Source organism: Balaenoptera acutorostrata, chromosome 4, assembly GCF_949987535.1.
Source record: "Balaenoptera acutorostrata chromosome 4, mBalAcu1.1, whole genome shotgun sequence".
Classification (NCBI taxonomy): domain Eukaryota; kingdom Metazoa; phylum Chordata; class Mammalia; order Artiodactyla; family Balaenopteridae; genus Balaenoptera; species Balaenoptera acutorostrata.
In genome coordinates, this window is record NC_080067.1 from 40,514,911 (window position 1) to 40,542,870 (window position 27,960).

Genomic DNA, 27,960 nt, shown 5'->3' on the forward strand with positions numbered 1-27,960 from the left:
GTAAGCATGGCCTCTCTGATTTAATCAGAGCTATCTCTCCAGTACTATGAATATCTCCTATGGAAAGGAACGCATGGGGAGGTGGGGCTCGAAACAGAACAAAAGTAAGGTGTCACAGGGAGTGCCAAGAACATGGCAAACCTTTCCATATACTTTAAAGACAATTCACTCTGTGACAACTCATTTCCCCTCCAAAGTCCCTCATTCTACCTCTGGTTCCTTTTATAGACTATCTCATTCCTTCCTCTTCTTTCCTTTCTCTTCAGTGCAATAGGACCAAGTTCCCCCAGTGCAAACCATCTCCAGCTTCCAAGGACAAGACCACAGGACCTGTGACCGTAAGAGGTCACAGATCGAAGCCATCCTCCATCTTCCATTCATTGTTGCAACTCACCCCTCATGCTGTTTCTGCCCTTACCATCTCTGATAACACGAGGTTAGAAAACAAAGGAAGCACAAAACATTAAACATCATAAAATATAACCCTTATACTTAATTTTACACATTAAAAATATCACCTACCTAGTCACTTAGAAAATCACTGCAAAACATGGATTATACATATGACTTATCTCCAAATAAGAGCATTTCCTAAATTAGTAGTCTACTAATTACTAATAATCTAACATGTCTTTGCACCAACTTTAACTTAACAGAACTCACTTTTGCACCTTAGGTGGAAGACTGAGTACAATACCAGCTGGGGGCCACAGAATAAGTTTGGGCCCATGGATATTCCCCCAGAACTTACCAACAGGGAAAGAGCATCTCATCTAACACCAACAAGCAGTGGAGTGAACTTCTGGAGGGCTCCCTAAATGGTAGAAGTGATACAGCACTTCTAAGCCTCATGGATTCTAAATCTTAAACTCCTCTGTAACAAAATAGAGGGCTCTTGAGGATTTCGACACGTGCTATTTTGTCACGTTACTCAGTCTTTATTCTGATCCTCACAGCAGACCATGAGGTTGGTAGATGAGATCTTATCATCCTCTCCAAGTGACTTGATCCCATTTACCCCGTTATTTAAGTGTCAGATAAAATGCTTAGAATTACTCTCTGAAAATGGCAACAACAACAACAAAGCACTTTAGGAAGCGAAACTGTGGATGCACGTTAAGTTTAGGAAGTTTTCCTTGATGGAATAAAATGCCTCTGTCTTCAAAGAAAAACAAAACAATACAGAGTAGTAATATTAGCTTCCAACAAGACAAAATAGCCTGTTGAAATACCTCAGTATATCGATAACCTCCAACGTGTATTTTACATAAGGCCAATCCAATTGTGAAAATATACCTGAAACATTTGTCTGACTTTTCTTCGGGGCAGATTGACATTTAGTTTGTGCATCAATTGGTGTATCTCTTCAATGTTCAATAAGCCATCACCATTCTTATCAGCTTCCTCAAAGGTCTGCTTCACCCACTTGCAGAAAGGTCAAGAAAAACACTTGCATTTTCATCAAAATAAAAACTGCTTTCACAGAATACTCACAAGGACATTTATCATTAACACCAAACTTGAGAAGAAATTCTTTTGAGGAGGACCTGCAATCCACAGGCTTTTAGTGAGCTACTAACAGTGACAACAACAAAAGGAGCTGGGGGAAGGAGACCACATATAGGTGATTCCCTTCACTGGGAAATGAGAGTCAAACCATATTATTCTGGGAGCTTCTTTAACATTTTATCCAAACTGTTAAAGCATCTCTATGATGTGATGAGACCCCATGTATACCAAATTTAGGCCTTATCTTCTCCATCTATGACCTTTCATCCAGTATTTTTTTTTTTTACCTTCACAATACCCCAGCACAACATGATCTTTTCAATTCCCTTTTCTCAGTCCCACTCTTACATTTAGAAGCTTAGACCATCTCATTCAATCTCCTCATTGTTCAGATGAGGATATAAAACTAGAAGAGAGGGAGAAATTTGGTAAGAATTAGTAAGAGAACCAGGTCTCGACCCCAGGTCTCCTCCCACTTGGTCTAGCACTGTTTTCTCCTGCACAGAAGGCCTGTCTCTACACTGCTCCTCTTCCTATGACTAGCTTTGACAATTCTTACCTAATATCCCCAACTTCTAAATCAAGGGCATTAATAGGAACTGCAAGCCTGATATAATAGAGGTTGCTTCAAAGCTCAGGTATGATACTAGGTGCCTGAGGATATGAGTTTAGATACAAAGGATTTACATCATGTGAACTGAGATTTTAAAAGGCCCCCAGGAGGATGAGTCTTGGGTCGTTTTACATAGTGAGGAAGCAGAATAACTGGTAACAAATGGATGAGTTTAAAATTCCCAGTTAAGTTTTAGCAGAGGGCTTTTTAAAAATGTATGATTTACAGTTGTTAAGGGGTAGATAACAGAAGGTAGGAATGGTATGTATATTTAGAAAACCAAATTGAGCTTCAAAATTCAAAGGGTAATGAAGAGGAAAAGAATGAAGATGAAGGAAGAAAAACAGAATCAAAGTAAGGGAAAGACTTAGGTTTAAATCTAAGAAATGGGAGAATGGGAGTAGGTCAAAGGAAAGTGTCAAAGAATAACATTTGCTTATCAAACAGGTGACATCAAACTGAAAATTTTTCATTTACGACAAAATATTAACTAACCTCCCAGTAGTAATTCAGAACACTTATACTTCTTAGGTGATTCAAACTATGATTATAGGAGATTATACCTTAGAAAGTAAAAACTGGAAAATTACTCTTATTTCTCCTAAAGTTAAATAGAAGTGATTTTTCAATCGTAAATATCTGTTTCACATTTTGTTCCCTTTATAACATTTGAATATAACCAGCCCAGTTCTTTCAAATTCAATTGTTCCTCATAGAGTTCAGGCAGGACCTCATTATATATGATACCTGGAAATTAAAGGATGACCCAGGACCAGGGGAAAAATAACTGAAGAATCAAAAGAGTGAAACATTTGGGCCAATTACTAGTAAGTACCTGAATCTCATTTTTTTCTGTTTTCTGGGAATACAGCACCCATTGCATGAGCTCTATTTCCTTTGACTGTGAACACCGCTCCGTGCCCCACAAAATATTTGGCCAGAGTTCAAAGAAATGAATAAATGAGTCCAAGGATGGCAGCCTTTTCATCCTTTTATTCTATACTTCTTTATCAAAGCATCTCAAAGACTTCTCCAGAGAAGAAGCAGGTACAAGCAGACACTAAGCATGAATATTCTGCAGAAACAAACGCTTTTGGGTGAGCCTGTGTCTGCAAGGCCTTCAGCGTCAACACACAAGCTGGCCTTGACAATTGGTTTAGGGGATCTGGGATTGGTAAGACAGAAACAGAGGTCGACTCAGATCAAGAAATATACACTACTTCTGATTCCATGCTGACCTGGCCCTGTGACAGTGGGTCACTTACATCACCTCTTGGGGCTTCCATTTCTTCATGTACAATGTCAGTGAGCACAACTAGATGACCTTGAAGCCCCTTCCAACTGTAAGATTCTATGAAAGCAAATACCATTCTCTCTCAGTAACAGAACACATGGTATAAGATATAATTGCAGGTAAAAGTATTCTGATACCTCAAAGTTGTTGTTCATAATTAAGACATGAGTGCCCAAGAAAACCCTGAATTAATGATTCATAGCCAATACATGATAAATTTAAGAAAAGAAATAGTAATTCTGCAAAGAAAAACTAGGAGAGTAAAAACTGAATGAAAAGTTATGGCCTAGTATTGTTTAATCAAAAAACTTTAGGAGAATGTAAAGCATTGAACGGTATTATTTAGTGCAGGGGTGGGCAAACTTTTTCTGAAGAGGGCCTGATAATAAACATTTTAGGTTTTGCAGGCCATTTGGTCTCAATTGCAACTACTCTACTATGCCATTGTTACACAGAAGCTACCATAGACAATACATAAATTAATTGGCATAAAATTTCATGTGTCACAAAACTTTATACTTCTTTTGACTTTTTCAACCATTGAAAACCCATTGTTAGCTCAGGAGCCCATATAAAAAGGTGGTGGGTCAGATTTACCTACAGGCTGCAGTTTGCAGGACTCCTGATTTATAGGGAAGGTGTAAGGCTTCAGTTTACAACACCCATAAAGTCTTCTACAGGTAATAATTTCCCAAGTGGCATCAAGAGGTAAGGTGGGGGCATCAAGGAGGAGAATGATCTGATGGAGGAATATGCCAGCATCATCATCTTTGCATGCTGGGACCATCGACTTTTCAGACATCAATCTATCCGAACAGGAAAAGCAAAAGATTTGCCAATCCTTATCTCTCTTTAGCAGTAACAACAGCAGCTACTATTTATAAAATGCTTAATATGAGCTGGACAGTGTTCAAAGCACTTTGTGTATAATCAACTCATTTGATGGTCACACAATGACATAGGGCGGGCACCATCATTATCATCATCACCATGTTACAGATAAAGACTCTGAAGTAAAAGAGTTTAAGTAAGTCCCCCAAAGTTACATAGTACACATCAGAGCTGAGGCTGGACCCAGACAAGGCAGCACTGTCTCGCTCCTTAACCACAAGACTGTATTGCTTCTGATAGACACGAGTACTTCATCTACCTCCATTCAACATGGCCACACTGCAGAAATAACTTGAATTTCACTTTACACTGGATGGATTTTTTTCATACAACTATTTAAGATTCATTATTCTCATTATTCATTCACAGTTGAAATTTTCAGGCCTAACTGAAATGTAATGATAATGAACATATCAGCTCTGTTCTCCTCAATTAATGTTATTAAATTTACATCCAATCAAGGATGTCATTCTGATTTTAAGACATTATCTAAACCCCTATCCAATTCTGACAAATCTGTATGAGAATGGTTCTCTGACTCAGTATAATATTCCCTATTTTTGACATCAGCTTCCTCTTCATTATTCATTAATTTCCTGTTTCCTTTTCTTTCCTCACTGACATAAGCATCAACTCTTCAATATTTCTTATAAAATTGTTCCTCTGTGGGGTTCTGGGGTACACTCGCTTTCCAGATAGCATATTTTCAGAGTATAAAATTCCTCAACTGTCAGTCTGATTAATTCAAATATGAAAACTTTCTACTGCCAGTAAACATGGACAAACAAATCATGTTCAAAATACTATTCACCTAAGCTGGTAAAAATTCAAACTAGAGTATTATAACTTTAGGACATTAAATGTAATCCCCAAGGTAACCACAAAGAAAACAGCTATAGAATTTATACAAATGGTATTTAAATATTTTGATACAAAAAAAAAAAAAGAAGACAGTAATGCAAGAAATAAGAGACCAAAAAAGCTATAAGGCATAAAGAAAACAAATAGCACAATAACAGATATTAATCCTTATCAATAATTATTTTAATGTAAATGAATTAAACTCCCCAATCAAAAGGCAGATTGACAGAATAGATAAAAACTCATGACCCTACTCTATGCTGTCTAAAAGAGACTCACTTGAGATCCAAAAACGCAAACAGGTTGAAAATGAAAGGATGGAAAAAGATACTCCATGCAAATCATAACAAAAAGAGAGCTGGGGTGGCTATACTAACACCAAACAATAGACTTTAAATCAAAAAAAGGCTGTAAGAGACAAAGAAGGATATTATGTATTAATAGAATTCTCAATACAGCAAGATATAACAGTTATAGACATTTATGCATCTAATGACAGATCATCAAAATATATAAGGCAAAAACGGTGAAAATTGTAGAGAGAAATAATTCTACAATAATACTTGGAGACTTCAGTACCTCACTCACAATAGTGGATAGAACAACTAGACAGAACTAAGGAAATAAAGAATTTAAACAACACAATAAACCAACTAGATCTAACAGACATATACAGACACTCTACCCAACAATAACAGCATATACAGTCTTCTCAAGTGCACATGGGACATTTTCAGAATAGATCACATTTGAGGGCAGCAATTAAGTCTCAATAGATTTAAAAAGACAGATAGCAGAAAGAAGGAAATAAGAAAGATGAGAACAGATATGAAGTAGAAAAACAACTGAGAAGAATCAATGAAACCAGAAGTAGTTTTATCAAAAAGATCAATAAAATTGACAAACCTTTTGTTAGATGGACGAAGAGAAAAAAAGACTCAAAGTACTAAAATCAGAAGTGAAAGTGGGGACATTACTACTGATTCTACAGAAACATAAAGGACCATAAGATACTACTATAAAAAATTATACACCAAAAAATTGAATAACCTAGATGAAATGGACAAATTCCTAGAAATATAAAACCTACAAAGACTATATCACAAATAGAAAATCTGAATAGATCTATAACTAATAAGAAGATTGAATCAGTAATCAAAAATCTCTCAACAAAGAAAATCCCTGGACTTGATGGTTACACTGGTGAATTCTATCAAATATTTAAAGAACAAATACCAAAATCCTCAAATTTTTCCAGAAAAAATTAAAGTGGAGGGAACACTTCCTAACTCATTCTATGAGGTCACCAAAGGCAGACAAAGACACTACAAGATAACTACAGACCATTATCTCTTATTTACACTGATGCAAAAATCCTCAACAATATATAGTTGATCCTTGAACACCAGGGGTTTGAATTGTGTGGATCCACTTATATGGGAAATTTTTTTCAATAAATAAGTACTACAGTACTACACAATCTGCAGCTGGTTGAATCCACAGATACAGAACCTCAGATACGGAGGGCCAACTATAAAGTTATACTCAGATTTTCAACTGCTCAGGAGGTCTGCACCCCAACTCCTGCATTGTTCAAGGGTCAGCTGTACTAGCAGTACAATTCAGCAGCATATTAAAAGGATTATACACCATGACCAAGTGGGATTTAGTCCTGGAATACAAGGATGGTTCAACATATAAGAATTGATCAAAGTAATATGCTGCATCAACATAATGAAGAGAAAAACCACAATCATCTCAATTGATGCAGAAAAAGCATCTGACAAAATTCAACACACTTTCACGATAAAAACACTCAACAAAATAGAAATAGAAGAAAACTACCTCAATATAATAAAAGCAATATATGAAAAAACCACAGCAAATATTATATTCAATAGTTAGAGACTGAAAGCTTTTTCTCTAAGATCAGGAACAAGGCAAGGATGCCTGCCTTCACCACTTCTTCTCAGCATAGTACTAGAAGTTCTAGCCAGAGCAACTAGGCAAGAAAAAGAAATAAAAGCCATCCAAATCTGAAAGGAAGAAGTATAATTATCTGTTTGCAGATGATATGATCTTACATGTAGAAAACCTTAAAGACTTGCAGAAGAGTAGAGCAATACCACACTTCTCACTAATTTCTTTTACTTTGAAAAAGTTATTTTTCATAAAAATACATTAACATGTAATAGTTTATTATAATTTTTAGTGAGATATTTTTGAAATTCTCAGATTTAATGTCTTATATGACAAATATCAATAGATTGAACCCACATAAAAACTCTTTGGAGTCTTCAGTTTTTAAAAATGCAAAAAGGGTCCTGAGATCAAAATCCAATTATGTTAATTTCTCTTGTCAGAGGTTGGTTTAGCAATGGGCCTGTAATAGCATTTCTGGCCATTGATGAGAGGTAGTCTTGTGTGGAGCTCCTGGGAAGTTTTTCTTTGCTCTTAAAAAAAAAAAGGCGGGGGGTGGTTATGAGAAGAAACTTTGTTCCCTCTGGGCAGGACTTCTCTGTGTTTAGAGCTGCTGCACTTCTCTTTGACCAAAGGGTAGTCAGCTTAAGGACCAAGCCAACATGCTGAGAATGGCAGAACCTAGGTTTCTAATGACATTTCTAAGCCACTGAATTAACTAACCCTGGAACCGCTCTATCTCAGATCTCTTGTTCATGAGAAAATGAATATTCTTTATTGTTTGAGGCACTGTTAGTATGGTTCTGTGGCTTGCACCGGAGAGCATTCTCAATGATTCAGTATTTGTTTTTTATCAAAGGTAAAGGAGTTAGGAAGCAAACTAGCAGGAAAAAGCACAGAGAGTTAATTCCTATGTTTATGTTTTGTTCATTTATGAATCCCAGTTGCATTTATCTGCATGCTGTGAATACTGATGAAAACATCATGGCTCATCAGCTCAGACCTTTACACTGTCAACATCCTTTCAGGGGCTGAATATTTCCAGTCTGCTCCAACAATGCCCTTGGTGAGGGATTATAGCTAGAGCAGCACAAATTTACCACCACTCTGGGAAAAAATTAGGGTGCACATTCCAGTGACACCCAAGGAAGGAAGTGGTACTATTTCCTACATGGAGAGGGGGAACATGTATTCTTAAGACCATTCAAAATGTGAGGAAGGGAACCAAAGCGGTCAACGAGCCTAACACCCTCACTTTACAGATAAGGAAACTGAGGCCAGAAAGGCCATACATGTCACAGATTGTGAAAGTAAATCCAGTGTCCTCAGAAGTCTGCACCTCAGTTCACACAAGCTTAAGTTTCTACATGTTCAATGCATTCATTTACTTGGGGTGGGAGTGAGGAGGGGACAGAAAGGTACTAAGGGTAAAGAAAAACACAGCAATGGGGGGCTTCCCTGGTGGCACAGTGGTTAAGAATCCACCTGCCAATGCAGGGGACACGGGTTTGAGCCCTGGTCTGGGAAGATCCCACATGCCGCGGAGCAACTGAGCCTGTGCGTCACAACTACTGAGCCTGCGCTGTAGAGCCTGTGAGCCACAACTACTGAAGCCCGCGCGCCTAGAGCCCGTGCTCTGCAACAAGAGAAGCCACCGCAATGAGAAGCCCGCACAGCACAACGAAGAGTAGCCCCCCACTCGCTGCAACTAGAGAAAGCCTGCACGCAGCAACAAAGACACAATGCAACCAAAAATAAATAAATAAAAATTATTAAATTAAATTTAAAAAACAGCAAGGAAAGTGGATTTAAGCCTCAAAATTATGGGAAAAAAATACAGTCTAATCCACACACACACACACACACACACACACACACACACACTCACACACAGTTTAGAATTAAAGTTCTAAGGAGGATATTGGTCGTGGGTCCTCTGCCTTTTGGCAAGGGAATCTTCATCACTGATGCCGGCCATCAGGTACTTGAGGCCTGTGATCCAGGTGCGGGCCTCCTCAGGGTTTGAGGTGATGAGGTCCAGGGACTCCATGTGGTTGCCATGGTAGATGGTGAAGCAGCAGCTGGGATCAAAGTTCCCCTCAGCCTGTCTGTGGAATATTTCAGACTGCCGACCCTCGGTGACTTTGTAAATGGAGTCAATAAGTACTGTGAGGAAAGAGATACACAGTTACAGATACACAGATTCACAGTGGCAGGTGAAGATATGTAGGCAAAGCAAAATCATCTTAAAATTTAAAAATAAAATTCATTGTCTGTGAATCGTGATATTAAGCCCAAATGTGAAATACAAGCTCTGTCATTTCCTGCTAGTAACCTTCTCCATGTACCACTTTACTCTCCTGGACAGCCAGACAACACCCTCCTAGGTGTTGCGTCAGGATGTACTGAAATTTATGATAGGAAGACAGATATACCCAGCAGGACAAGAAGGTTGGTAGAAAAGGGGGCTATGAATATGTCAAATGTATAATTTATACGTTTATGCAAGGAAAACATACAAAGACCTAGAGCCAACTTCGACGTTTTACAATATGCATAAAACAGCAATTAAAAATTGAAGGGAAAAAAAAATTTGGTGGTAACCAAAGAGCATAGCTAAATGTGATTGGGATTTATAGAGAGAAAGCTATGAGGGTAAAGGCAGAGCGGGGCTTAGAGAGGCGGAGGGGAAAACACAGTGGCAGCCCAGGGAAAGAGACATAAAGATACAGAAACACGAGGCCCACTCCACAGATGTTGAACAGGCCATTTACACTGGACTGAAAAGCTCAAGAGGGAGAGTAATGGGAGATAAAGCTGGAAAGAGATAAATCGAGCTAGAGGCTAGATTATGAGGGGCTGGAGTAACAGACCAGAGATTAGCATTATTTAGGTAGTGGAGCAACGCTGCAAGTGTGTGTCAGAGAAGCACTTGCTGAGCGGATTACTTTAGACTAAGACAGTATTTTTTGTTTGTTTGCTTGCTTGTTTGGGGGCATGAATCAGAAGGGTTGCAATCTTACTGACTGCCCATATACACCGTCCACGCCTCTGCTCTGCCTTAATGGCACAGTCCCAATTTGTCTTTCTAACTCATTCTCCACATGACTCACAGGGAAATGAGCCTACGCCCAGCCCCAGGGCAAGTTCTAGTGGGTCCAAGCCAGTGGGGTGGCCCCACTCCTGTGTCCTACGATTGCTTTAGGTGTGGGAACATAACCCAGTTCTAACCAAGGAGACATGGGCACCCTGCTTTGAGAGAAGGGTGTGGAAAGGGGTTCTTCCCTCTTGAAAAGGAAGCACTGAAGAGAAGGTCCCTTTCTGCATCTTCACGATCCTATCAGTTTTGAAGCCACGTTGCTGCTGCCTCAATTACGATGTCAACACACAAGGGACAGAGCCAAGGGCACTCAGGGAAAACAGAACTAGAGACTCAACGTCCCACGCCTGAGGCCGGCCAATCTGAGTTTCTTGTTATGTGAGAGAATAAATTTGTGTATCACGTAAGCCTAATTAGTCGGGGTCGTCTATGAGTTGAAGAGGAAAGCATCTTATCTGATAGGGGCAGAAGAAACTAGCAAAATGGAGCTTGGTTAGGAGACTTTGCAATAGGCCACTGGAAAGGTGAAGAGACCCTGGACGAAGAAGACCCCTGTGAAAACAGGAGGGAGGGAGCAGATGAGAGGTCCACTACGGGGGACTCAGCAAGGACTTGGTGCTGAGTGTAGAAGGTGTGGGAGAGAGGCTTTACAGAGGAGACAGATCAACGCTATTTTACTTGATATCACTGAAACAATTTTGTTAATTCATTCATCAGTTAACTGTGTTCAGAATATGTCAAAACACTTTAAATCCCACTGGATTTATGATGCCCTTTACTTTTTATAGGAAAATAAAAGACCTCAAGATATAAAACCTCATATCCCAACTAAAAAAATATGTCTCCAACACAGAGGAAATATTACCATTTACAGCACTCGTGGATAAAACTTTTTATGGATTTAAATTCCTCCAAAGAATTAACAAAAGTAAAAATGGTCATCACTTATTCTGTCTCTTCACATTCTCTAACAACTGACCCTAAAACTTGCAGAAATATGAAAAGTTTACGGATCTGAAGCTTCAGAGCCCACCCAATAGAACCCATGTGTTACTCTGTCAAGCCAAACAGAGAATTCAAAAGTTAGTCTTACTTTTTGCCTTCTCGCTCTTCCTAGAGGGTCTCCATCGGAGGCGGGTCCGGTGCTCATCCAGGTAAAAGAGCCGGACGAGCCCTTTGGTCCCACGCTTCAGTTTGATCATCTGTGTCCCGGACTGCATAACACTCATGCATCTTTCAACTGCAAACAAGATTAGAGTACATTCAGCTCTCACACAATGCAGGTGAGTCCTGGTGTTCAGAAACCTTACTGTCAAATAAAACTTCTGATCACACCCTAAAGGCTCAAGATCCAGAAGACAAATTTAGAAGAGGTAATCTGAAGAGAGAGTTGTTAAAGAATTGATTCATCAGGCTTAAACCAGTAAAAAGCCTTACTGATAGAAATAAAATTCTACTTCTAGATAAACAATGCATTACTGTTGAACAGAGCATCTTTTGTTCTAGCTTGCAACATGCTTTTTGGTATAAGATCAATGATAATTTGGTACTTGAATTTAAAGCACAGTTCTCAGACTTCATGCTAATACTTGTGAGTTTTTATATAGCCAGCAGTAAAAACATCTTACGATAATGCTTCAAAATGCAATTTAAAAAAACACGACGGGCAAAATGTTTTAACAATTGTTGAAGTTGTTTATGGGTTCACATTATAATTTTGTGTATGCCTGAAAACAGCTAAATAAATGTTTTAAAATGTGATGAGGAAAAAAATCAAGTTTTCACAATTAAACATAAAATATTTGTTCAGGAATTTAGCTGCTAGGATTTTCTAAGTAGAGAAATAACTCGGTGATTGAACTCAGATAAAATCCAAATCACTTATTATCCAAGTTAATGCTATCATTTAAATTCTCCTCTTTGAGATGAACCTTGATGGAAGTGAGCATGTGTATCTATTGGTGTTGTCTGTTTCCCTTTCTTTGTTAATAGCACCCGCTTTTCCTTTGGAAATACTTCTTTCCCAATCCATGTGCCTTTGGTGGCCTGTCAATCACCCCAAGCAAGAAATGGGCACCTGACTTAAGCTGAGAGCAAATCTGACTCCCTTCCAAGGAACATGAACCCTGAGTAGAGCACTGAATGAAAACAGAACTGAGTCATTTCAAAGTATAAGATTTAAGAGACACTCCTGGTTGGCCACCCCAAGATGTTACAGTTGTCACAGTTACTCTTCCTGAAGCTGGCAAATTATTCCATTTTCCCCTTGGTTCTCCAAGTTATACAATACTCTTCCAAACGCCCTTTTCTCATTGCATCAGCCAGAAACAGCTTCTGTTTCACCGACTAATACATAGGCACAGATGCAACCATTAAAGCACTAGGAACAACTGGCTCTGAGTACCTACCTGATCAAGCAGCCTACCGTTAGATAAAAGAAACGCAGTAAGTCAACTCCAACAGTGTTAGGCTTCGGCTTCTTTGGCTAACTTGTTTTTACTAGGAAAAAACCTGATTCCAAAGCTTAACATTGTATGCACAGAGTACTCAAGGTAACTTCAACATAACCAACTTCCACTATTTCCTCCATGCAGAGCCTTTTCTTCTCCCAAAGAAATCAAGGAAGAACTGCACAAAATCAAGCATGGTCTTAGGATTTGATACTGCAAGAAAGGTGAAGTGTAGGTTGCTGTTACCCATTTCATATGACATACCAAATATACAAGTAATAAAATACTCCTTAAGAAAAAAAAACATGCAAACTTAAAATGTTTACTTTGAAGCCCAGAACAAAATTTGAGATTTGGTTTCACGCACATTAGTAAATTTACCTACCACTGAGCACCATTCATTTAGGTGATGAAAGCCACAGATTTGAATTCTTGACAGTCACCCTGACCATCTCACACCAGTAATTAGAGGGAGAACAGAAGACAGTCAGTGTATCAAGATAAAATCATCAAGTCTAACCACGCAAGCCAAAACTCCCAGAAAAATCTATTAGAACCTCTTTGGCCACTGACCTTAGGTCACATCAGTAAGCAGATCTTCACAGTCACCCCCTGCACCATGCACAGGGCTACATAATGAGGTGAAGCAGAGAACAAGGAGACTTTGACTTAAAGACGTTAAATTTCAAGAGCATGAAACCTTTAAAAAGATAACTTATAAATGTAGTTTAGAGCTATGGTTCAGAACAGTGTTTGGATCTAGACAGCCTGGGATAGAACTCCATATCTGCCACTTATTAGCTGTAGGAGGTTAGGCACATTATTTAATCCCTCTGTGCCTCTATGCCTTTGTCTATAAAATGGCAATAATGTTACCCCTTGAAATGTTGTTGAAGACTGAATGAGTTAATTCATGTAAAGTACTGAAAATGGTGCCTGGAACAATATAAACACTGTAAATGGTAGCTCTTATTACAGTTTTATTACTGATATTTTTAAAAATAAATGCCAAGACAAAAATACATGAGAGTCCATAGTAAAAAGAGAATACAGTGTGCTGGGATGGGGATGAGTGTGGTAATAAAACAGTGTCAATGGAGGCTTGGGGGCAGGAAAGAGCAGGGGTATGATCAGAGGATCGGAAAAGACGGTCCTCTGTCTACAGTGACCTAAAGGGGATTAACAGGATATTTGATCCTTTGGGCCAGATAAGACTAGGTGTCGGGGGTTAGGAGTGCTGGCCTAAGATTTAAATCCAACAGCAATAAGAGATTCACTCGATATTTCTGAGCAAAGGAGTAGTGGAATAAAAAAAAATCAAAATTCAGGAAGATGTCTGTTTGGGAAAAGAGAATAAAATGAACTGTTTATACCAGAACAGAAAATTGAATTAACTGTACCATCAGAGATCTAAAGCAAAGACTACAGACCTATGGAAAGGACCGTCTATATATCTGGCATGGTGCCCTCTACTTTATTCACACTGCCCCTTCTTTCCCTTTACTTTTCACAGTCCCATTTCTTTTCCCTGAAATGGAACTGCTATGGCTACAATATTCTCAGCATTTTAACAGGAAAAGCACAGTGATATAAAAGTTTAATCACTTACTTGAGCTAATAAATACCGCCTATCACTTAGCATCATCCAAAGAAACCCAAACATTTTAGAAAGTGGAATCCAACCCCTTAGAGAGAGAAAGTGTTTGAATAATATATTAAATATTCACTAGCTTCACATTTATCCCACCAACTCATCCATGGGCTAAAACTCCAGTATTATCCATTGTCAAGAACAACTATATATGATCAAAATATACTTGGCAGAGCTAGGGTCTGAAACAATGTGTTGCTTAAAGTGTTTATGTAGTCGCTTTATGCTTTCTCCATGATGTTCCCTATCACACAAAAAAAAGCCACGTAATCAGTCACCTTGAAAAAATCAAGTCTAGTGAAGTCTCGAAAGTCATCTAAACCCATTCCTCCCTTCCTCAAACCAGACAGTCCATTGGAGCTGTACAGCTAACCAGAGAAGGAGCACCCTCCTTCTTTCTAACTCTTACCCACTGGGAAATAATCACCCATGTGAGAGACAAAAGATTCTTCTAGTGTCAGCTAAACTACTTAGGGGTCAGCATAATCTCTTCATGTTCTACCTTCAGTTGAGATAGGTAACAGTACCCGCTATAAAAGTTATTCACCAGCCATGCCAGATCAGTAGATTCCATAAAATAGGGTGAGAAACAAGGAGACAAAGGCAAAATTCCAGGGGCAGGAAAACAAGGGAAGAGTGACAGAGGCTGAGGATGATGTAACCTCATCACACACACATTTCCATTGCTGGAAGGTATCTGGGGAAAGTCTGCAAATACAGGTTACAGGTTCAGGCAGCTACGAACAATGTCTCTGATATCACATTCTCCCTGTGGTAGCCTTAATATTTTTAGAAAAGAAGTCTATTTGGATACAATGCAGCAATGTTCAAGAATATTAAGGGAGAAACGCCCATCAGCCCATTACATAACACACATACTGTTTTTGTCTATTGTGCTCCAGGCGTCAATATGAATACAAATTTGACATATTGGTTGCAATCATGATATTTCAGCCATTTGGCACCCTGCTTTTTTTCATTTGTATTGTAAACAGCTTTCCATGTTTTTACAGACTCTTAATAATTATTATTTTAATCGCTGCATAACAGAATAGTATAAATATTTAAAGAGCAGAACAGATGAGTAGAGGACTGCATTTCTAACTTTACTACATAATTAGAGTTTTAAAACTCTCAGAGTCTCATCTGTAAAATAAAAGGCATAACAAAGTGGTCTATAAGGTCCTTTAGAATTCATCTCTTTAAAGGGATTAAATCAATCATTTCTGCCACAGTTAGTTTAAAATAAGTAAATTTCCTTAGGGTTTATCAGTTCACTAAGTCCCTCAAGCAGAAAATGCTGTTAAAAAATACACTTCCTATTTGAAGCATCGTAGTAGAAAGTATCATTTGGGGGGAGATGCCCAACATTTCCACTAAGTCTATATGGCATCCAAGTGGGTTCAAGTCTTTAAGCCAAGGTCGAATCAGAGAAAATCACATTCTGTTAGGAATGCCATACATGCCACCTGATGACAGCTTTGAGATATAACTTACATACATTAAAATTCAAATGTTTTAAATGTACAGCTCCGTGGCTTTGGCATACTTAGAGTTGTGTGATGATTTAATTTAGTTTACTTTTTTTTTTTAATTTATTTTTGGGTGCGTTGGGTCTTCGTTGCTGCACGTGGGCTTTCTCTGGTTGTGGTGCGCAGGCTTCTCATTGCGGTGGCTTCTCTTGTTGCTGAGCACGGGCTCTAGGCGTGCAGGCTTCAGTAGTTGCAACACATGGGCTTAGTAGCACGTGGGCCCTAGAACACATGGGCTTCAGTAGTTGTGGCATGTGTGCTCAGTAGTTGTGGCTCATGGCTTTAGAGCACATGCTCAGTAGTTGTGGCACACGGGCTTAGTTGCTCCACAGCATGTGGGATCTTCCTGGACCAGGGATCGAACCCATGTCCCCTGAATTGGCAGGCAGATTCTTAACCACTGTGCCACCAGGGAAGTCCCTGATGATCTAATTTTAGAAAATTTCCATCACCCCAAGAAGAAACCTCATGCCCATTTGCAGTCACTTCCCATTTTCACTCACAGTTCTAGACAACCACCAACCTACTTTCTGTCTCTACAGATGGGCCTTTTGCAGATATTTCATATAAATGAAAATCATACAATATGCAGTCTTTTGTGTCTGGCTTCTTTCACTCAGCATAATGTTTCTGAGGTTCCTATGATGATTGTGTTCATTCGTTTTGTCTTCTCTTTCCCCTTCTTCCCTGACATCACACGAAACTCTTCCACTGTCACTTAGGGTAAAAATGATGCAGAATGGGAGACTGGCTGAATAAAATAATATACACATACACACAAGGCAGTACTATGCAACTATAAAAAATAATAAGCTCTCTATGAACTGATACAGAGTTTCCAGGAGATAATAGTAAGTGAAAAAGGCAAAGCGTTAAGTAAGCATATATACATTTATAGTATGCTACTTCTCGTGAAATAAAAAAGGATGGGAATTTTTTTTAATATACAAATATTATTCATCATTACAAAAAGAAATATAAGAAGGATAACCCAGAAAACAGCGAAACTGGTTACCTGTAAGCATGGGAGAGAATTGAGTGAAGCGGGTAAGGAAGGGACTGATACCGCTCGTAGGATCCTACGTGTTCAAAGTTAAATTGAATCAGTGAGAATGAGAGGAGTGGAAACAAACACAAAAAGTAAACAAATTCACACACACATAGACACAAGTATTTGTGTATGTATTTGTATGCTTGTGTGGACATATACACAAGCATACAGATCTTGTATTTCCTAGATCTGTTCTCTAACAGGCCAAGAAGCAAAATCCCCTCCAATAGTAATGAGCACACCTGGTGCCCTGCTCATTCTCTGCTCTAAAGGTCACCTTGAGACAGTTTCTCACATACAGCCTCATGGCCATGCCTGTGCTGAGGCCATACAAAAATATCACTTGCACTCTCTTGTAAACACATCTATTCTGGGACACTGATTAACAAAAACTGTGCGGTGCGGGCAAAAAAACAAAAGTCCAGATCCTCTGCAAGAGAATCTTTTCAGCCAAAAGGTACATGAAAAATGTGAACTGATTTCTTGCCAGCTTCCACAGATCAGAGTAAATCTGTGTGGCTGAAAGGAATTAGTTTCTGAAAACAATTTCATTTCTATATGGAAACGGTACCAAATAATGCAGGTAATGTTTCTGTCAAAGGAAGGAAAGGGAGATTTCCTAAAATCATCAGAGCAGAAGTAAAGGGTATGCTTAGGTCTCAGCACAGACCAAAAACATATTTTGGGACCTGGTACATAGTGAGTCCTGAGACACCTTGCTGATGGGCTGGATGACAGAGTCAGTCCAGATTTAGGGACAGAAGGAGGGGTAGCAAAAAGAGCTCTGGTTTGGGTTCTGTCACTAACTAGCTGTGTGGACTTCAGAAGGTCACTAAGTATTGCTGATTATCCTACTTCCCTCAACCTAAAAATACATTTTCCTCTAAGTTCTGTGATCTTGCTGATCTGGCTTTCACAAATATTATTTTATCGTTCGATAAGCTGAAAGCCTAGTTCAATCCAAAAGCCTATTAGAATAACTTTAAAGAAAAAAAAAAGCTGATTAACATCTGGATCTCTTACTACAACATGAATTTTCAAAATGATCTTTATATAAAATATAACTGCTCTCACAGGGAATGGCTTCAACTTGAAATGCTCTTTCATGCCAGTAATAAGGCCTTAAAGTCAAATAATATCAGCTTATAAGTGTGCTTACAAACAGCCGTGGAGAGCTCCACTCTTATTAAGTCATGATTCTTCCCAGTGAAAAGCAAACAATGTGAAGTTCATTGATTTTTTTTTTCATTGCCTAAATCACTCCTGTGAAGAAGATAAGACTATTTGAAAGGCTTTTAGAAATTAATTGATTAGCAGTAACATTCTAGAACTTGTTTGCAAACTCTATATACACATAGTCACTATGTTTGCAAAGTTGATAAATACATATGGGAGGATTTAGGTCAAAGAAAGGGTGAAATGAATTAATCAGTAATGTTTTAAATGTCAGAACCTTTTTTCTATTTTATTAAAGCCTTTCACATGATACTTTCTTTTTTAATAAGACCTGTTTTATATTCAACAATTGTTTCTGGTCCATAATTGTTAGCCCTGGGGGAACAATTGAAATACAAACAAGAAATCATAACAAGATTGTTTTGTTGGTTTTGTTTTAATGTCATCCCATGGGGAAGGGTTATATGAATTAATTTTAAAATTCTAAATTTAGTTCCATCCACTATGTAAAGAGTTTTCTACATCAACATAAGAAATGACAATGTTGTCACCATTCAACAATATGGTTTGTATACATATATGTATATGTATGTATGTATATATATACATACATAGACTATAGATCCTGTTCTGTCATTTATTTAGTGATATGACATTGTACTGAATACCTGGGAGCAAAATTCCCAAGCCACGGTAAATACTGAACTGTATTTATAAAGACCATTGTCATCCAGCAAGGCTCTTCCATGGTTCTTCACCCTGGCTGTACATTAAAATCACTTGGGCACTTCCTTAAAAGTGTTGATCACAAAGCCCCACCGCATACCAATTAAATCAGCATCTCTCAGGGTACGACTGGACTGGGCGTCTATTTTGTCTGTTGATTTGTTTAGTCCTCCCAGGGATTCTACTGGATATCCAGAGTGAAGACTACTGACATATATTATGTGACTTATTCCTCTTAATATCTCTGTGCAGTAGGTAGAGATAATTAATTGCCTCTCATTATAGAGTCAGAGAAATGAAGAACCTGTCTGAGGTCATAAAGCTAGGAAATGGCAGAGCCAGGTTTGAAATCAGGTGCCCTGAGCCCTGGAGCAACTCTCATTCTGTTTCACGATGTGGACTGCCTGCCTTCAAGTCCTGTCTGGGCCGCTAACTGGCTCATCACTGATAAGTCTTTCCAACAGCTTTGCCTCCAATTTTCTCATCCATAAAAACAAGGAATCTGTTTGCTGGTTCCTTAGACCCTTTCTAGCAAATACTAAAAATCTATAATATACCAGATCTAGCTTTTGTAAACTTTATCACAGTGATACTACAACTTCATGGGAATGACAACTCTAGTAAGTAGTATGTAAAAATAACAATAAAATAGGGGGTGGGATGCAAAAAAAAATAGGGATAATAAGGAATGGGGGTGGGGAATGTGGCATGGATCAGGTGAACTCCAGAGGAGACAGAGTTTGAGCCTGACTCCTGATGAAAATAATAAGAACACTTGGTGCATTTTTTACATTGTTCTTGTTCTAGGTCTGTGCACATTTTTTCTTCCCACTTAGAGTATGCAAACAGTAGCTGTGATTACTTTAAATGAATTATAAATACTCTGTTTACCACAGTAAAAATTAGACCTTGGCATTTCTTCTTAGTAACTAGAAAGCCAGTTTCATTTATTGCTTACTCCTCATCTTAGTTGTTTCCTTGATGGCACTGGACAAGGGGACTTAGTGAGGCTTAACCTTCCCTAAAACCAGTAAAATATTTTCCCTTAGTTCTACAAAAACTGCCATGTCAAAGCACAAAAGCATCTCTACTGGGCATATTAAAAATAATAAAAAGTTTACTATACCATGCATTAATTTCAAAATGCTAGCTTGTTGTTTGACTGATGGTTAGGTCAAAATGGAAGGGTACACAGCTGTTAGGAGACGGAAGTCAAGTGTGATCCTTGGACAAATCCAACTTCTCTTAAGGCAGCAACTGGTCCCCAAGCTTGGCTTTCTTTGAGATAACAGACTCCCAGACCACGTCTCCAGAAATCCTTGTTGCTTGAGAATCTGTATTTTAAAAGCTCTCCCAGGTAATTCTGAGGCCCATTTAAGTTGGGAAAACACAGCTCCAGGCACCATTACTGCTCACCGAACCTGTTTAGCATGTGGTCAGTGGGAGCCAATCAGTTTCCCAGGTACAGCACTTAATTCAGAGTCACTTAAATGAAAGAAGCAAAGGCTTACTAGCTCGGTTGTATATTAGGATGTTAGCACAAAGTCTCATCCTCTACTGAAAAAATATGAAATATCCCAGTTAAAGCAAGGGTTAAAAGATATGAAATTCTGACTTTCAAATAATCGTTACTGATTATGTCTCTATAACTTCTTGTCCCCTTGGGAGCTGCTCAGCACCTCACAATTTCAGATCTACTCTAACTTGTAATTAGCTGCTAAGTAGGGCAGAGGTGCTTTCTTAGTTCTGAGCCTTATGACCAGTCCGCATTTTATCTGATCTCACCTACACCCCAACCAGAGACATTTCTTTGAAAAGCAAGATACCTCGACACGAAACTTACACAGTGGGCTACACACACTAACACAGAATAAGTGTCTGTTGAGGTTGTTAGTGTCTCATTTATTTCTTGAAGTCACTGTACACACTTTCCACTTACCTCCTGCGTTTTATTTTAACTGCATTTTAAAAGAATGTCTATTTTGTACTCTAACAAATTCATAAACCCCCAGCAGTTCCCAGTTCTTACACTTAAGCCTCTATACCCCTCACCAACCACTGGTTTGCGGAGTTGATCCTTTTTCCCCGAAAACAGCAACAACAACAACAAAGTCAAGAAAGTTTAACTGATTTCATGCAAACTGTCCTAATTTTGTCCACAGAAGTCCTACTTCTGTGTGCCTGTAAGGCTTTCTGTCTATGAGTCAAAGAACAGACAATGGAGGAAGAGATCACATTTTCTCTAGAAAACAAAGAGCTTCCCTACCCCCAAGGCTTTGTTGCTTTCAGGCCAAGCGGAAGGAGACCACCTGCTGAGCAGAAGCAGGCCTGGCACCTTCCAGCCACAGCCAGTTGGAAACCAAGTTGTACGGCATTTAAAACAGGCACCTTATTTCTGCAGCAGGTGGTTTTGTGCGGGGGGGGGGGGGGGGGACTCCATACTAAAAAAAAAAAAAAACCAAAAATAGATCTCCCCGTGGTAAGGAAAATGCCTCAGCATATCCCCTCAGGTTTATTTTTCAAAAATCGTTAGTCCCCCACCCCAACCCTGGTCCTAATATCATAAGCTTTTCCTTTTTTGATTTTTTAATACCACGTAAACATCACTAAGTAACTGAGCATTCACCATAGCTTATCTGTGGCATTTTGATTAGAGTCGTTATCCCAAATCACTGATTATAGATCTTAAAATCATTTTTTTAAGTAGAAAAATCTAAAAATGGGAGAAAGATGAAAAAACCCGAAAACTTCTTTTAAGCAAAATTTGCATAATCAGAGCAGATGCGCTATAAAGTTTTCTAAATAGTGTCCCCCCCCAAAAAAGGCCAGCATTAAAACCGAAACTAACTGGTTACAAGACTCCTTGAGTCTCTCTGCATTCAGAAATAATTGCACACATAACACACGCATGTGCATGTGCACACAAACATTCTCACACTTCTTCAGCAGTATAAGGATGCCCACCAAGCAAGAACAAACAGGGCTGAGAAGCGCCCATGATTACCCTATGACCGGTGGGGTAAATCTTGGGAAGCATACAGGAACCGACAAGGGACAGAAAAAATGTCAGGGAGGGTCGGGAGAGTGTCAGGGACGGATCAAGAAAGAATAGGAAATATTAAACACAGTGGTGGCAGGGACACGAAGAAGCAACTGGAAGCAAAACTTTCGATGGTAGAAGAAGAGAGTCAGTGAGAAAGAACCAAAAGATAAGAAAGAGCTGTGGCCCAGGAAAAAAGCAGGAGGTAGGCAGAAAGTTGATGAACACCTGACAGCCGTCTTAATATCAGAAACATAGGACACTGGGGGAGTCATACATGACATCAGTAGTCAATGGAATGCAGGACCTAGTTCAGCCACTATCGTCTACACAATTTTAAGCACGTGAGCAACGCCATATGACTCAGTCTGTCCTCATAGAAGCTTTTCCAGGGTAAGGATTCTACACTTTCTATAACATAGGCAAAGGATAGAAGTCCTAATGGAAAAGGATGATAAACTTAACTACATATAAAAATATCTATATAAACCATAAACATAATTCAAAATAAGCAAAAGATTAGGAGAAAACATTTGCAAAGAGACATAACAGAAAAAAGGATTAATATCCATGATCTAAAGGGTTCCTGCAAGTCAATAAGCAAAAGGATAAGAAGAGACAATTCACAGAAGAAATGACCAATAAATAGATAGAAGAAAATGCTTAACCTTACTCATGGTTAAAAGCTTAAAGTAAAAAGTGAAATGATATTTCACCTGATAAGCGCAAATTTTAATGTGAAGAAAGCTATTGTGGATGAAGTTGCAGGGCTAATAATAAGATTATAAATTAGGTAACATTATTTGAATCAATTAAGCAATATTTACCTAAATTTAAAATAAACATGCACTTTGACCTTGCAATCATAGTACCAGGGATTTATCCTGTACAAATAGTGGCATAATAAAGCAAGAAACAGAGGTAATATGGCTGATCACTACCACCTTGTTTGTAATTGTCTAAAAACAAACTAGAAACCACCTAAATGTTGATGAGGCCTGATTAAATAAATTATGAGTTAGTCATAAAATATTATGATGTCATTTAAAATAATACAATAGATCTAAATTTGCCAAAATAGAAAGCTGTCCAAGATACATTATTAAGTGAATAAAAAGTTACAAAGCAATATTTAGAGCATGACAATTCTATTTGAGTTTTGTAACATACATAAATATATGTTATATAGTCTTGGAAAATTTCTGGAATTTGTGGAAAAGGAATGGTACTTAAAGAGGAAGAGACAAGGGTACTTCAATTCCTACCTTAAAGCCTTCTGTACTGCTAAAGAATTTTCTTGTCTTTGCCATGAGCCAGTACTGCTTTGAAAAAAAATTTTTTTAACATATGTGAAGTGTTATATTTACTTTAAAATTGCATGTAGTTTGCAAGAGCAAGCAAAATAAAATATCGCCACTCCTTTGCAATTCTGCCAACTGCAAACATGAAGGGGAAAAAAAAAAAGTCCAAAGACCTGCATTCAAATCCTGGGTTCATTTCTCAGTCACACTGTCCCCAGGTCTACCTAGCTGACTCTGAGCCAGTCACCTTCACATGTTAAACACAATAATCATGGTAAAGATTCAATGAGATAAAGTATAATAAGTGTCATGCTCAATTCTCAGCACACATTGCACCTTCAACAAACACTAGTTTCTTCCTAAGTGATATCACAGCTCAGAGAAACTAGCAGCTCAAGGTATTGTCAGCAGACTCTGAATCACTGAAAACTCTACGTCAGGACAATACAACTGCTTCCGAATGTTGAAGGAACATTTGGTTTCTATGCCACCCTATGCAATGTGGCCTAATCCTGGGGTACTGATTCCAGCCCACACACAGATGACTCCAAATGTAGATCTCTGGCACCGTTCTCCACCTTCAGTTGCAGGCATCTATGTACAACTGCCGGATGACAGCGCTGGGATATCTAAGAATCTTAAACATCACATCGATCCTAAACCTGCTCCTGCCCCAGACTCTCCATCTCAGTAAATGGCTTCACCATCCCCTAAGTAAGCCCAAAACCAAGAAGTCATCATTGTTTCCTTTCTCCATCCTTCACAAAGTCTTGACTCTTCATGGAAAGCACAACCCAAATCCATCATTTCTCTCTATCAGTATGGCAACCTGGTGATTCAAACCCCACCATCCTCTCTCTCCTAGATGTCTAAGCATTCCAGCTGACCTCTCTGCTTCCCCTCATAAAAGTTCTCCATGTCATAGCAATCGTGGTATTTTTTTTTCTTTTTCTTGGTTTTTTTTTTTGTAGGTCCTTGTTGTTTATCCATTTTATATACAGTAGTGTGTGTCTGCTAATCACAAACTCCTAATTTATCCCTCCCCTATCCCCTTTCCCCTTTGGTAACCACAAGTTTGTTTTCTATGTCTGTGAGTATGTTTCTGTTTTTTATATAAGTTCACTTGTATCATATTTTCTTTTCTTTTCGGCTGCATTGGGTCTTTGTTGCTGTGCGAGGGCTTTCTCTAGTTGTGGCGAGCGGGGGCTACTCTTGGTTGAGGTGCGCGGGCTTCTCACTGCAGTGGCTTCTCTTGTTGCAGAGCATGGGCTCTAGGCGCGTGGGCTTCAGTAGTTGTGGCTCGCGGGCTCTAGAGCACAGGCTCAGTAGCTGTGGCGCACGGGCTCAGTTGCTCCATGGCATGTGGGATCCTCCTGGACCAGGGATCAAACCCGTGTCCCCTGCACTGGCAGGCAGATTCTTAAACACTGCACTAACAGGGAAATCCCTGTATCATATTTTAGATTCCACAAATAAGTGATATCATATGGTATTTGTCTTTGTCTGACTTTCTTCACTTAGTATGATAATCTCTAGGTCCATCCACGTTGCTGCAAGTGGCATTATTTCATTCTTTTTTATGGCTGAGTAGTATTCCATTGTATATATGTACCACATCTTCTTTATCCATTCCTCTGTCGATGGGCATTTAGGTGGCTTCCATGTCTTGGCTATTGTGAATAGTGCTGCTGTGAACATTGACGTGCATGTACCTTTTCAAATTAGAGTTTTCTCCAGATATAGGCCCAGGGGAGGGACTGCAGGATCATATATCTCTATTTTTAGCTTTTTAAGGAACCTCCATACTGTTCTCCATAGTGTCTGCACCAATTTACATTCCCACCAACAGTGTAGGAGGGTTCCCTTTTCTCCACTCTCTCTCCAGCATTTATTATTTGTAGACTTTTTAATGATGGCCATTCTGACCAATGTGAGGTGATACCTCGTAGCTTTGATTTGCATTTCTCTATTTAGGTCTTCTGCCCGTTTTGTGATTGGGTTGGGTTATTTTGTTGTTGTTGTTATTAATGTGGTATTTTTTAAAGGTCAAGTAGACTTTTCAGAAAAATCCAACAGCCTCTCACAATAAGTATAATTAATCCCAAACTCCTCGCTACAGGCCTACACAATCTCCCTCCAGCCTGTCTGTCCTACTCCTCTTCCTATGATCACTGGGCTCCACATGGTTCCCCAGTTCACTGTGACTCACTGTCCCTTCTCTCTCGAATGCTTTGCCTCCATATTTTTGCAAGACTGACTCCTTCTTGCAATTCAGGTTAGAATTAAGTAACCCAGAGGAATAGGTCCTGATCACCCAAACTGGAGAGGCCTCCTGGTTGTCTATTATTAACAGCCATTTACTTTATTTTCTGTCATTTCCCACTAAAATGTTCGCTCCATGAAAATAGAAATGTTTTATTCACTCGTGATTCCCTGTGCCTAGAACAGTGCCTGGCACACAGTGGTGATGCCACACGTTTTTGTTTATTGGATTAACGATTTTGTGGTTCCTGACAAACAGATCTAAAAGAGATCCCCGACTGTTATCTGTCGCCATGGAAAAAAAAGTATTTATGAATAAAAGCTGGGGATTGATTTGTGTTTATCCCAGGAACAGTGATTTCTTTAGCAGTTAAAACTAAGGTTAGAGTAAGAGTCAGTATGGATGATGAGAAATGATAACTATCAGCTTAGTGGCAATCAATGTATCGTCATTTCTGCTAATAATGAATAATATGACTGAAAGTGTTTTTATTAGACCTTTGAGAGTATAGTGGAGTCACCTAGCTGGCCGGAGGGCTCATCTAATCAAAATATTTTATTCTCCCAGAACTCCAAGTTAAGTATAAGTAAACTTCCTAAAGTTGTTCGTGAGCTATCCATGTGATTTCACTGTATTATGGATGAGGCAGCATTATTATAAGCCCTTTCAGTTATTCTGGTGACTCATCTGCTCATTTGGTATCTACCATCTACATTTGCTTTTTTCTGACTCCTGCACTGTAGTGAATCACACAAAAGTAAGGCTCCAACATTACATCCGTATACTGTACATCACAAGAAAAGGAGAAAAGACTAGAAGACTTTATACCAAAATGCCAACCGTAGTCATTTCTGGATTACAGGGTTATGGATGATTCATAATTTTCTTCATTTTCTTCTGTGTTTTCCATTGTTTACAGTTAACAAGCAATATTTTAAAAATAACTTTTTTGATTAAATATCTAATATGCTATTTGCCCATATGGAATAAGAACTGAAAAAGATTTGAAAATTAAAAGACAAATACTAAAATGCCTTAATATGATGGAGAAGGTTTTTAGAATTTAAAATATTCTTTTTCAGGGCTTCCCTGGTGGCGCAGTGGTTGAGAATCTGCCTGCTAATGCAGGGCACACGGGTTCAAGCCCTGGTCTGGGAAGATCCCACATGCCGCGGAGCAACTAGGCCCGTGAGCCACAACTACTGAGCCTGCGCGTCTGGAGCCTGTGCTCTGCAACAAGAGAGGCCACGATAGTGAGAGGCCCACGCACCGCGATGAAGAGTGGCCCCCACTTGCCGCAACTAGAGAAAGCCCTCGCACAGAAACGAAGACCCAACACAGCCATAAATAAATAAATAAAATTTAAAATAAATAAATAAATAAAATATTCTTTTTCAGTTACCACAAAAACTACTTCTAATCTTTAATTTTGAAGAGAAAAATATCTGCCTTATTCCTAAAAGTCATTTCTCTTAACCCTAAAATTTGATCCAAATTTATTATTAAAAATTTTACTGATCCATATTTAAGTCACATTTGCCTGACTTAGAGCCATAGCAAAGCATAAGACAGAAAACAATTCTGGTAATTTTGGTAAATTCAGAAAAGCATAGTAGTAGATCCAACAAACAAATCACAAGCCTTAAAAATGGGATGGTGTTCTTGAACGTAAGTGATTGTATAAGCCTCAGTATAATGCTAGGATCATTGCCAAATTCAAGCTATGCTATGTTTAAACATAATGCATGTAGCAGGAGCAATAGGACTTCAGTCCAAAAAAACCATTGAGGCAGCAGCATAAGTCAACACCCAGGAGATGCACAAGCCTTCCCAGGATGTCTGCTCACCCTGCCCTGGGTCACAACATTCATATGGGATTCAACAACCTATAGACCCTCATCCCATTAGGCTGCTTCCCTAAAGATCTATTCACAGGACAATTACGTCCCAGTCTGCGTGCTATTTTAAATTTTTGCAACGGACTCAGCACCCCAATTGCTAATAAGTGCTGTAATCAGAAATTCTTTTCCTCTAGCAGAACAAGAGCAATTCAAACATCGGAGTTTATCCCCACAATCCAGATCTGAAAGCTAAAAAAGCACCAACTAGGCCTACATCTTCTTTAAATCTCAGAAAACATTTGCAGCACTGTGAAAGCAGTGTGATTCTAATGATAGAAAACACTTTTGATGAATAATGCAAAAGCATCTGTCAGTATTTAGGAAACAATCACCACTACTGGCCATTTGAACAAGTCCATTCTAGGTGAACGAATAACCAGAAGGACTCTTCTTTGTTTTTAAGTATTCGATTCAGGAACATAAAAATAATCAACAAGGTTCATTTAACTGGAATCATATTTCCAACCAATGTACCCTTCCTTCTGTTCTTGAAATGTGGGGATCCAAAGTTTAAGCCATTCAAGCCAGCTTGACTCATCTAAAGCAGCTTTCAGTAGTTTCACAGTGACCATCAGCTCTGTCAGATGGTGGATGTGGCTTCAGAGGGTCATACCAGCAAATGATAATTACTGTGTTAAAAGAGCTATTCTCAGTGGTATAAGTATCCCAGCTACCAAAAAG

General features: G+C 38.8%; 1 protein-coding gene across 2 annotated transcripts in view; it reads right to left on the minus strand.

The window, feature by feature from the left end:
- Positions 1–27,960, minus strand: part of PLCH1 (phospholipase C eta 1) — a 224,542-nt gene that overhangs the window by 93,219 nt on the left and 103,363 nt on the right. For both annotated transcript variants that reach the window (XM_057546090.1, XM_057546093.1), the window contains exons 3-5: positions 11,282–11,428; positions 9,011–9,254; positions 1,297–1,426 (exon numbers count right to left, since the gene is read on the minus strand). In XM_057546090.1, coding sequence (XP_057402073.1) covers positions 1,297–1,426; positions 9,011–9,254; positions 11,282–11,428 — 521 coding nt within the window. The remainder of the gene's footprint in view (positions 1–1,296; positions 1,427–9,010; positions 9,255–11,281; positions 11,429–27,960) is intronic.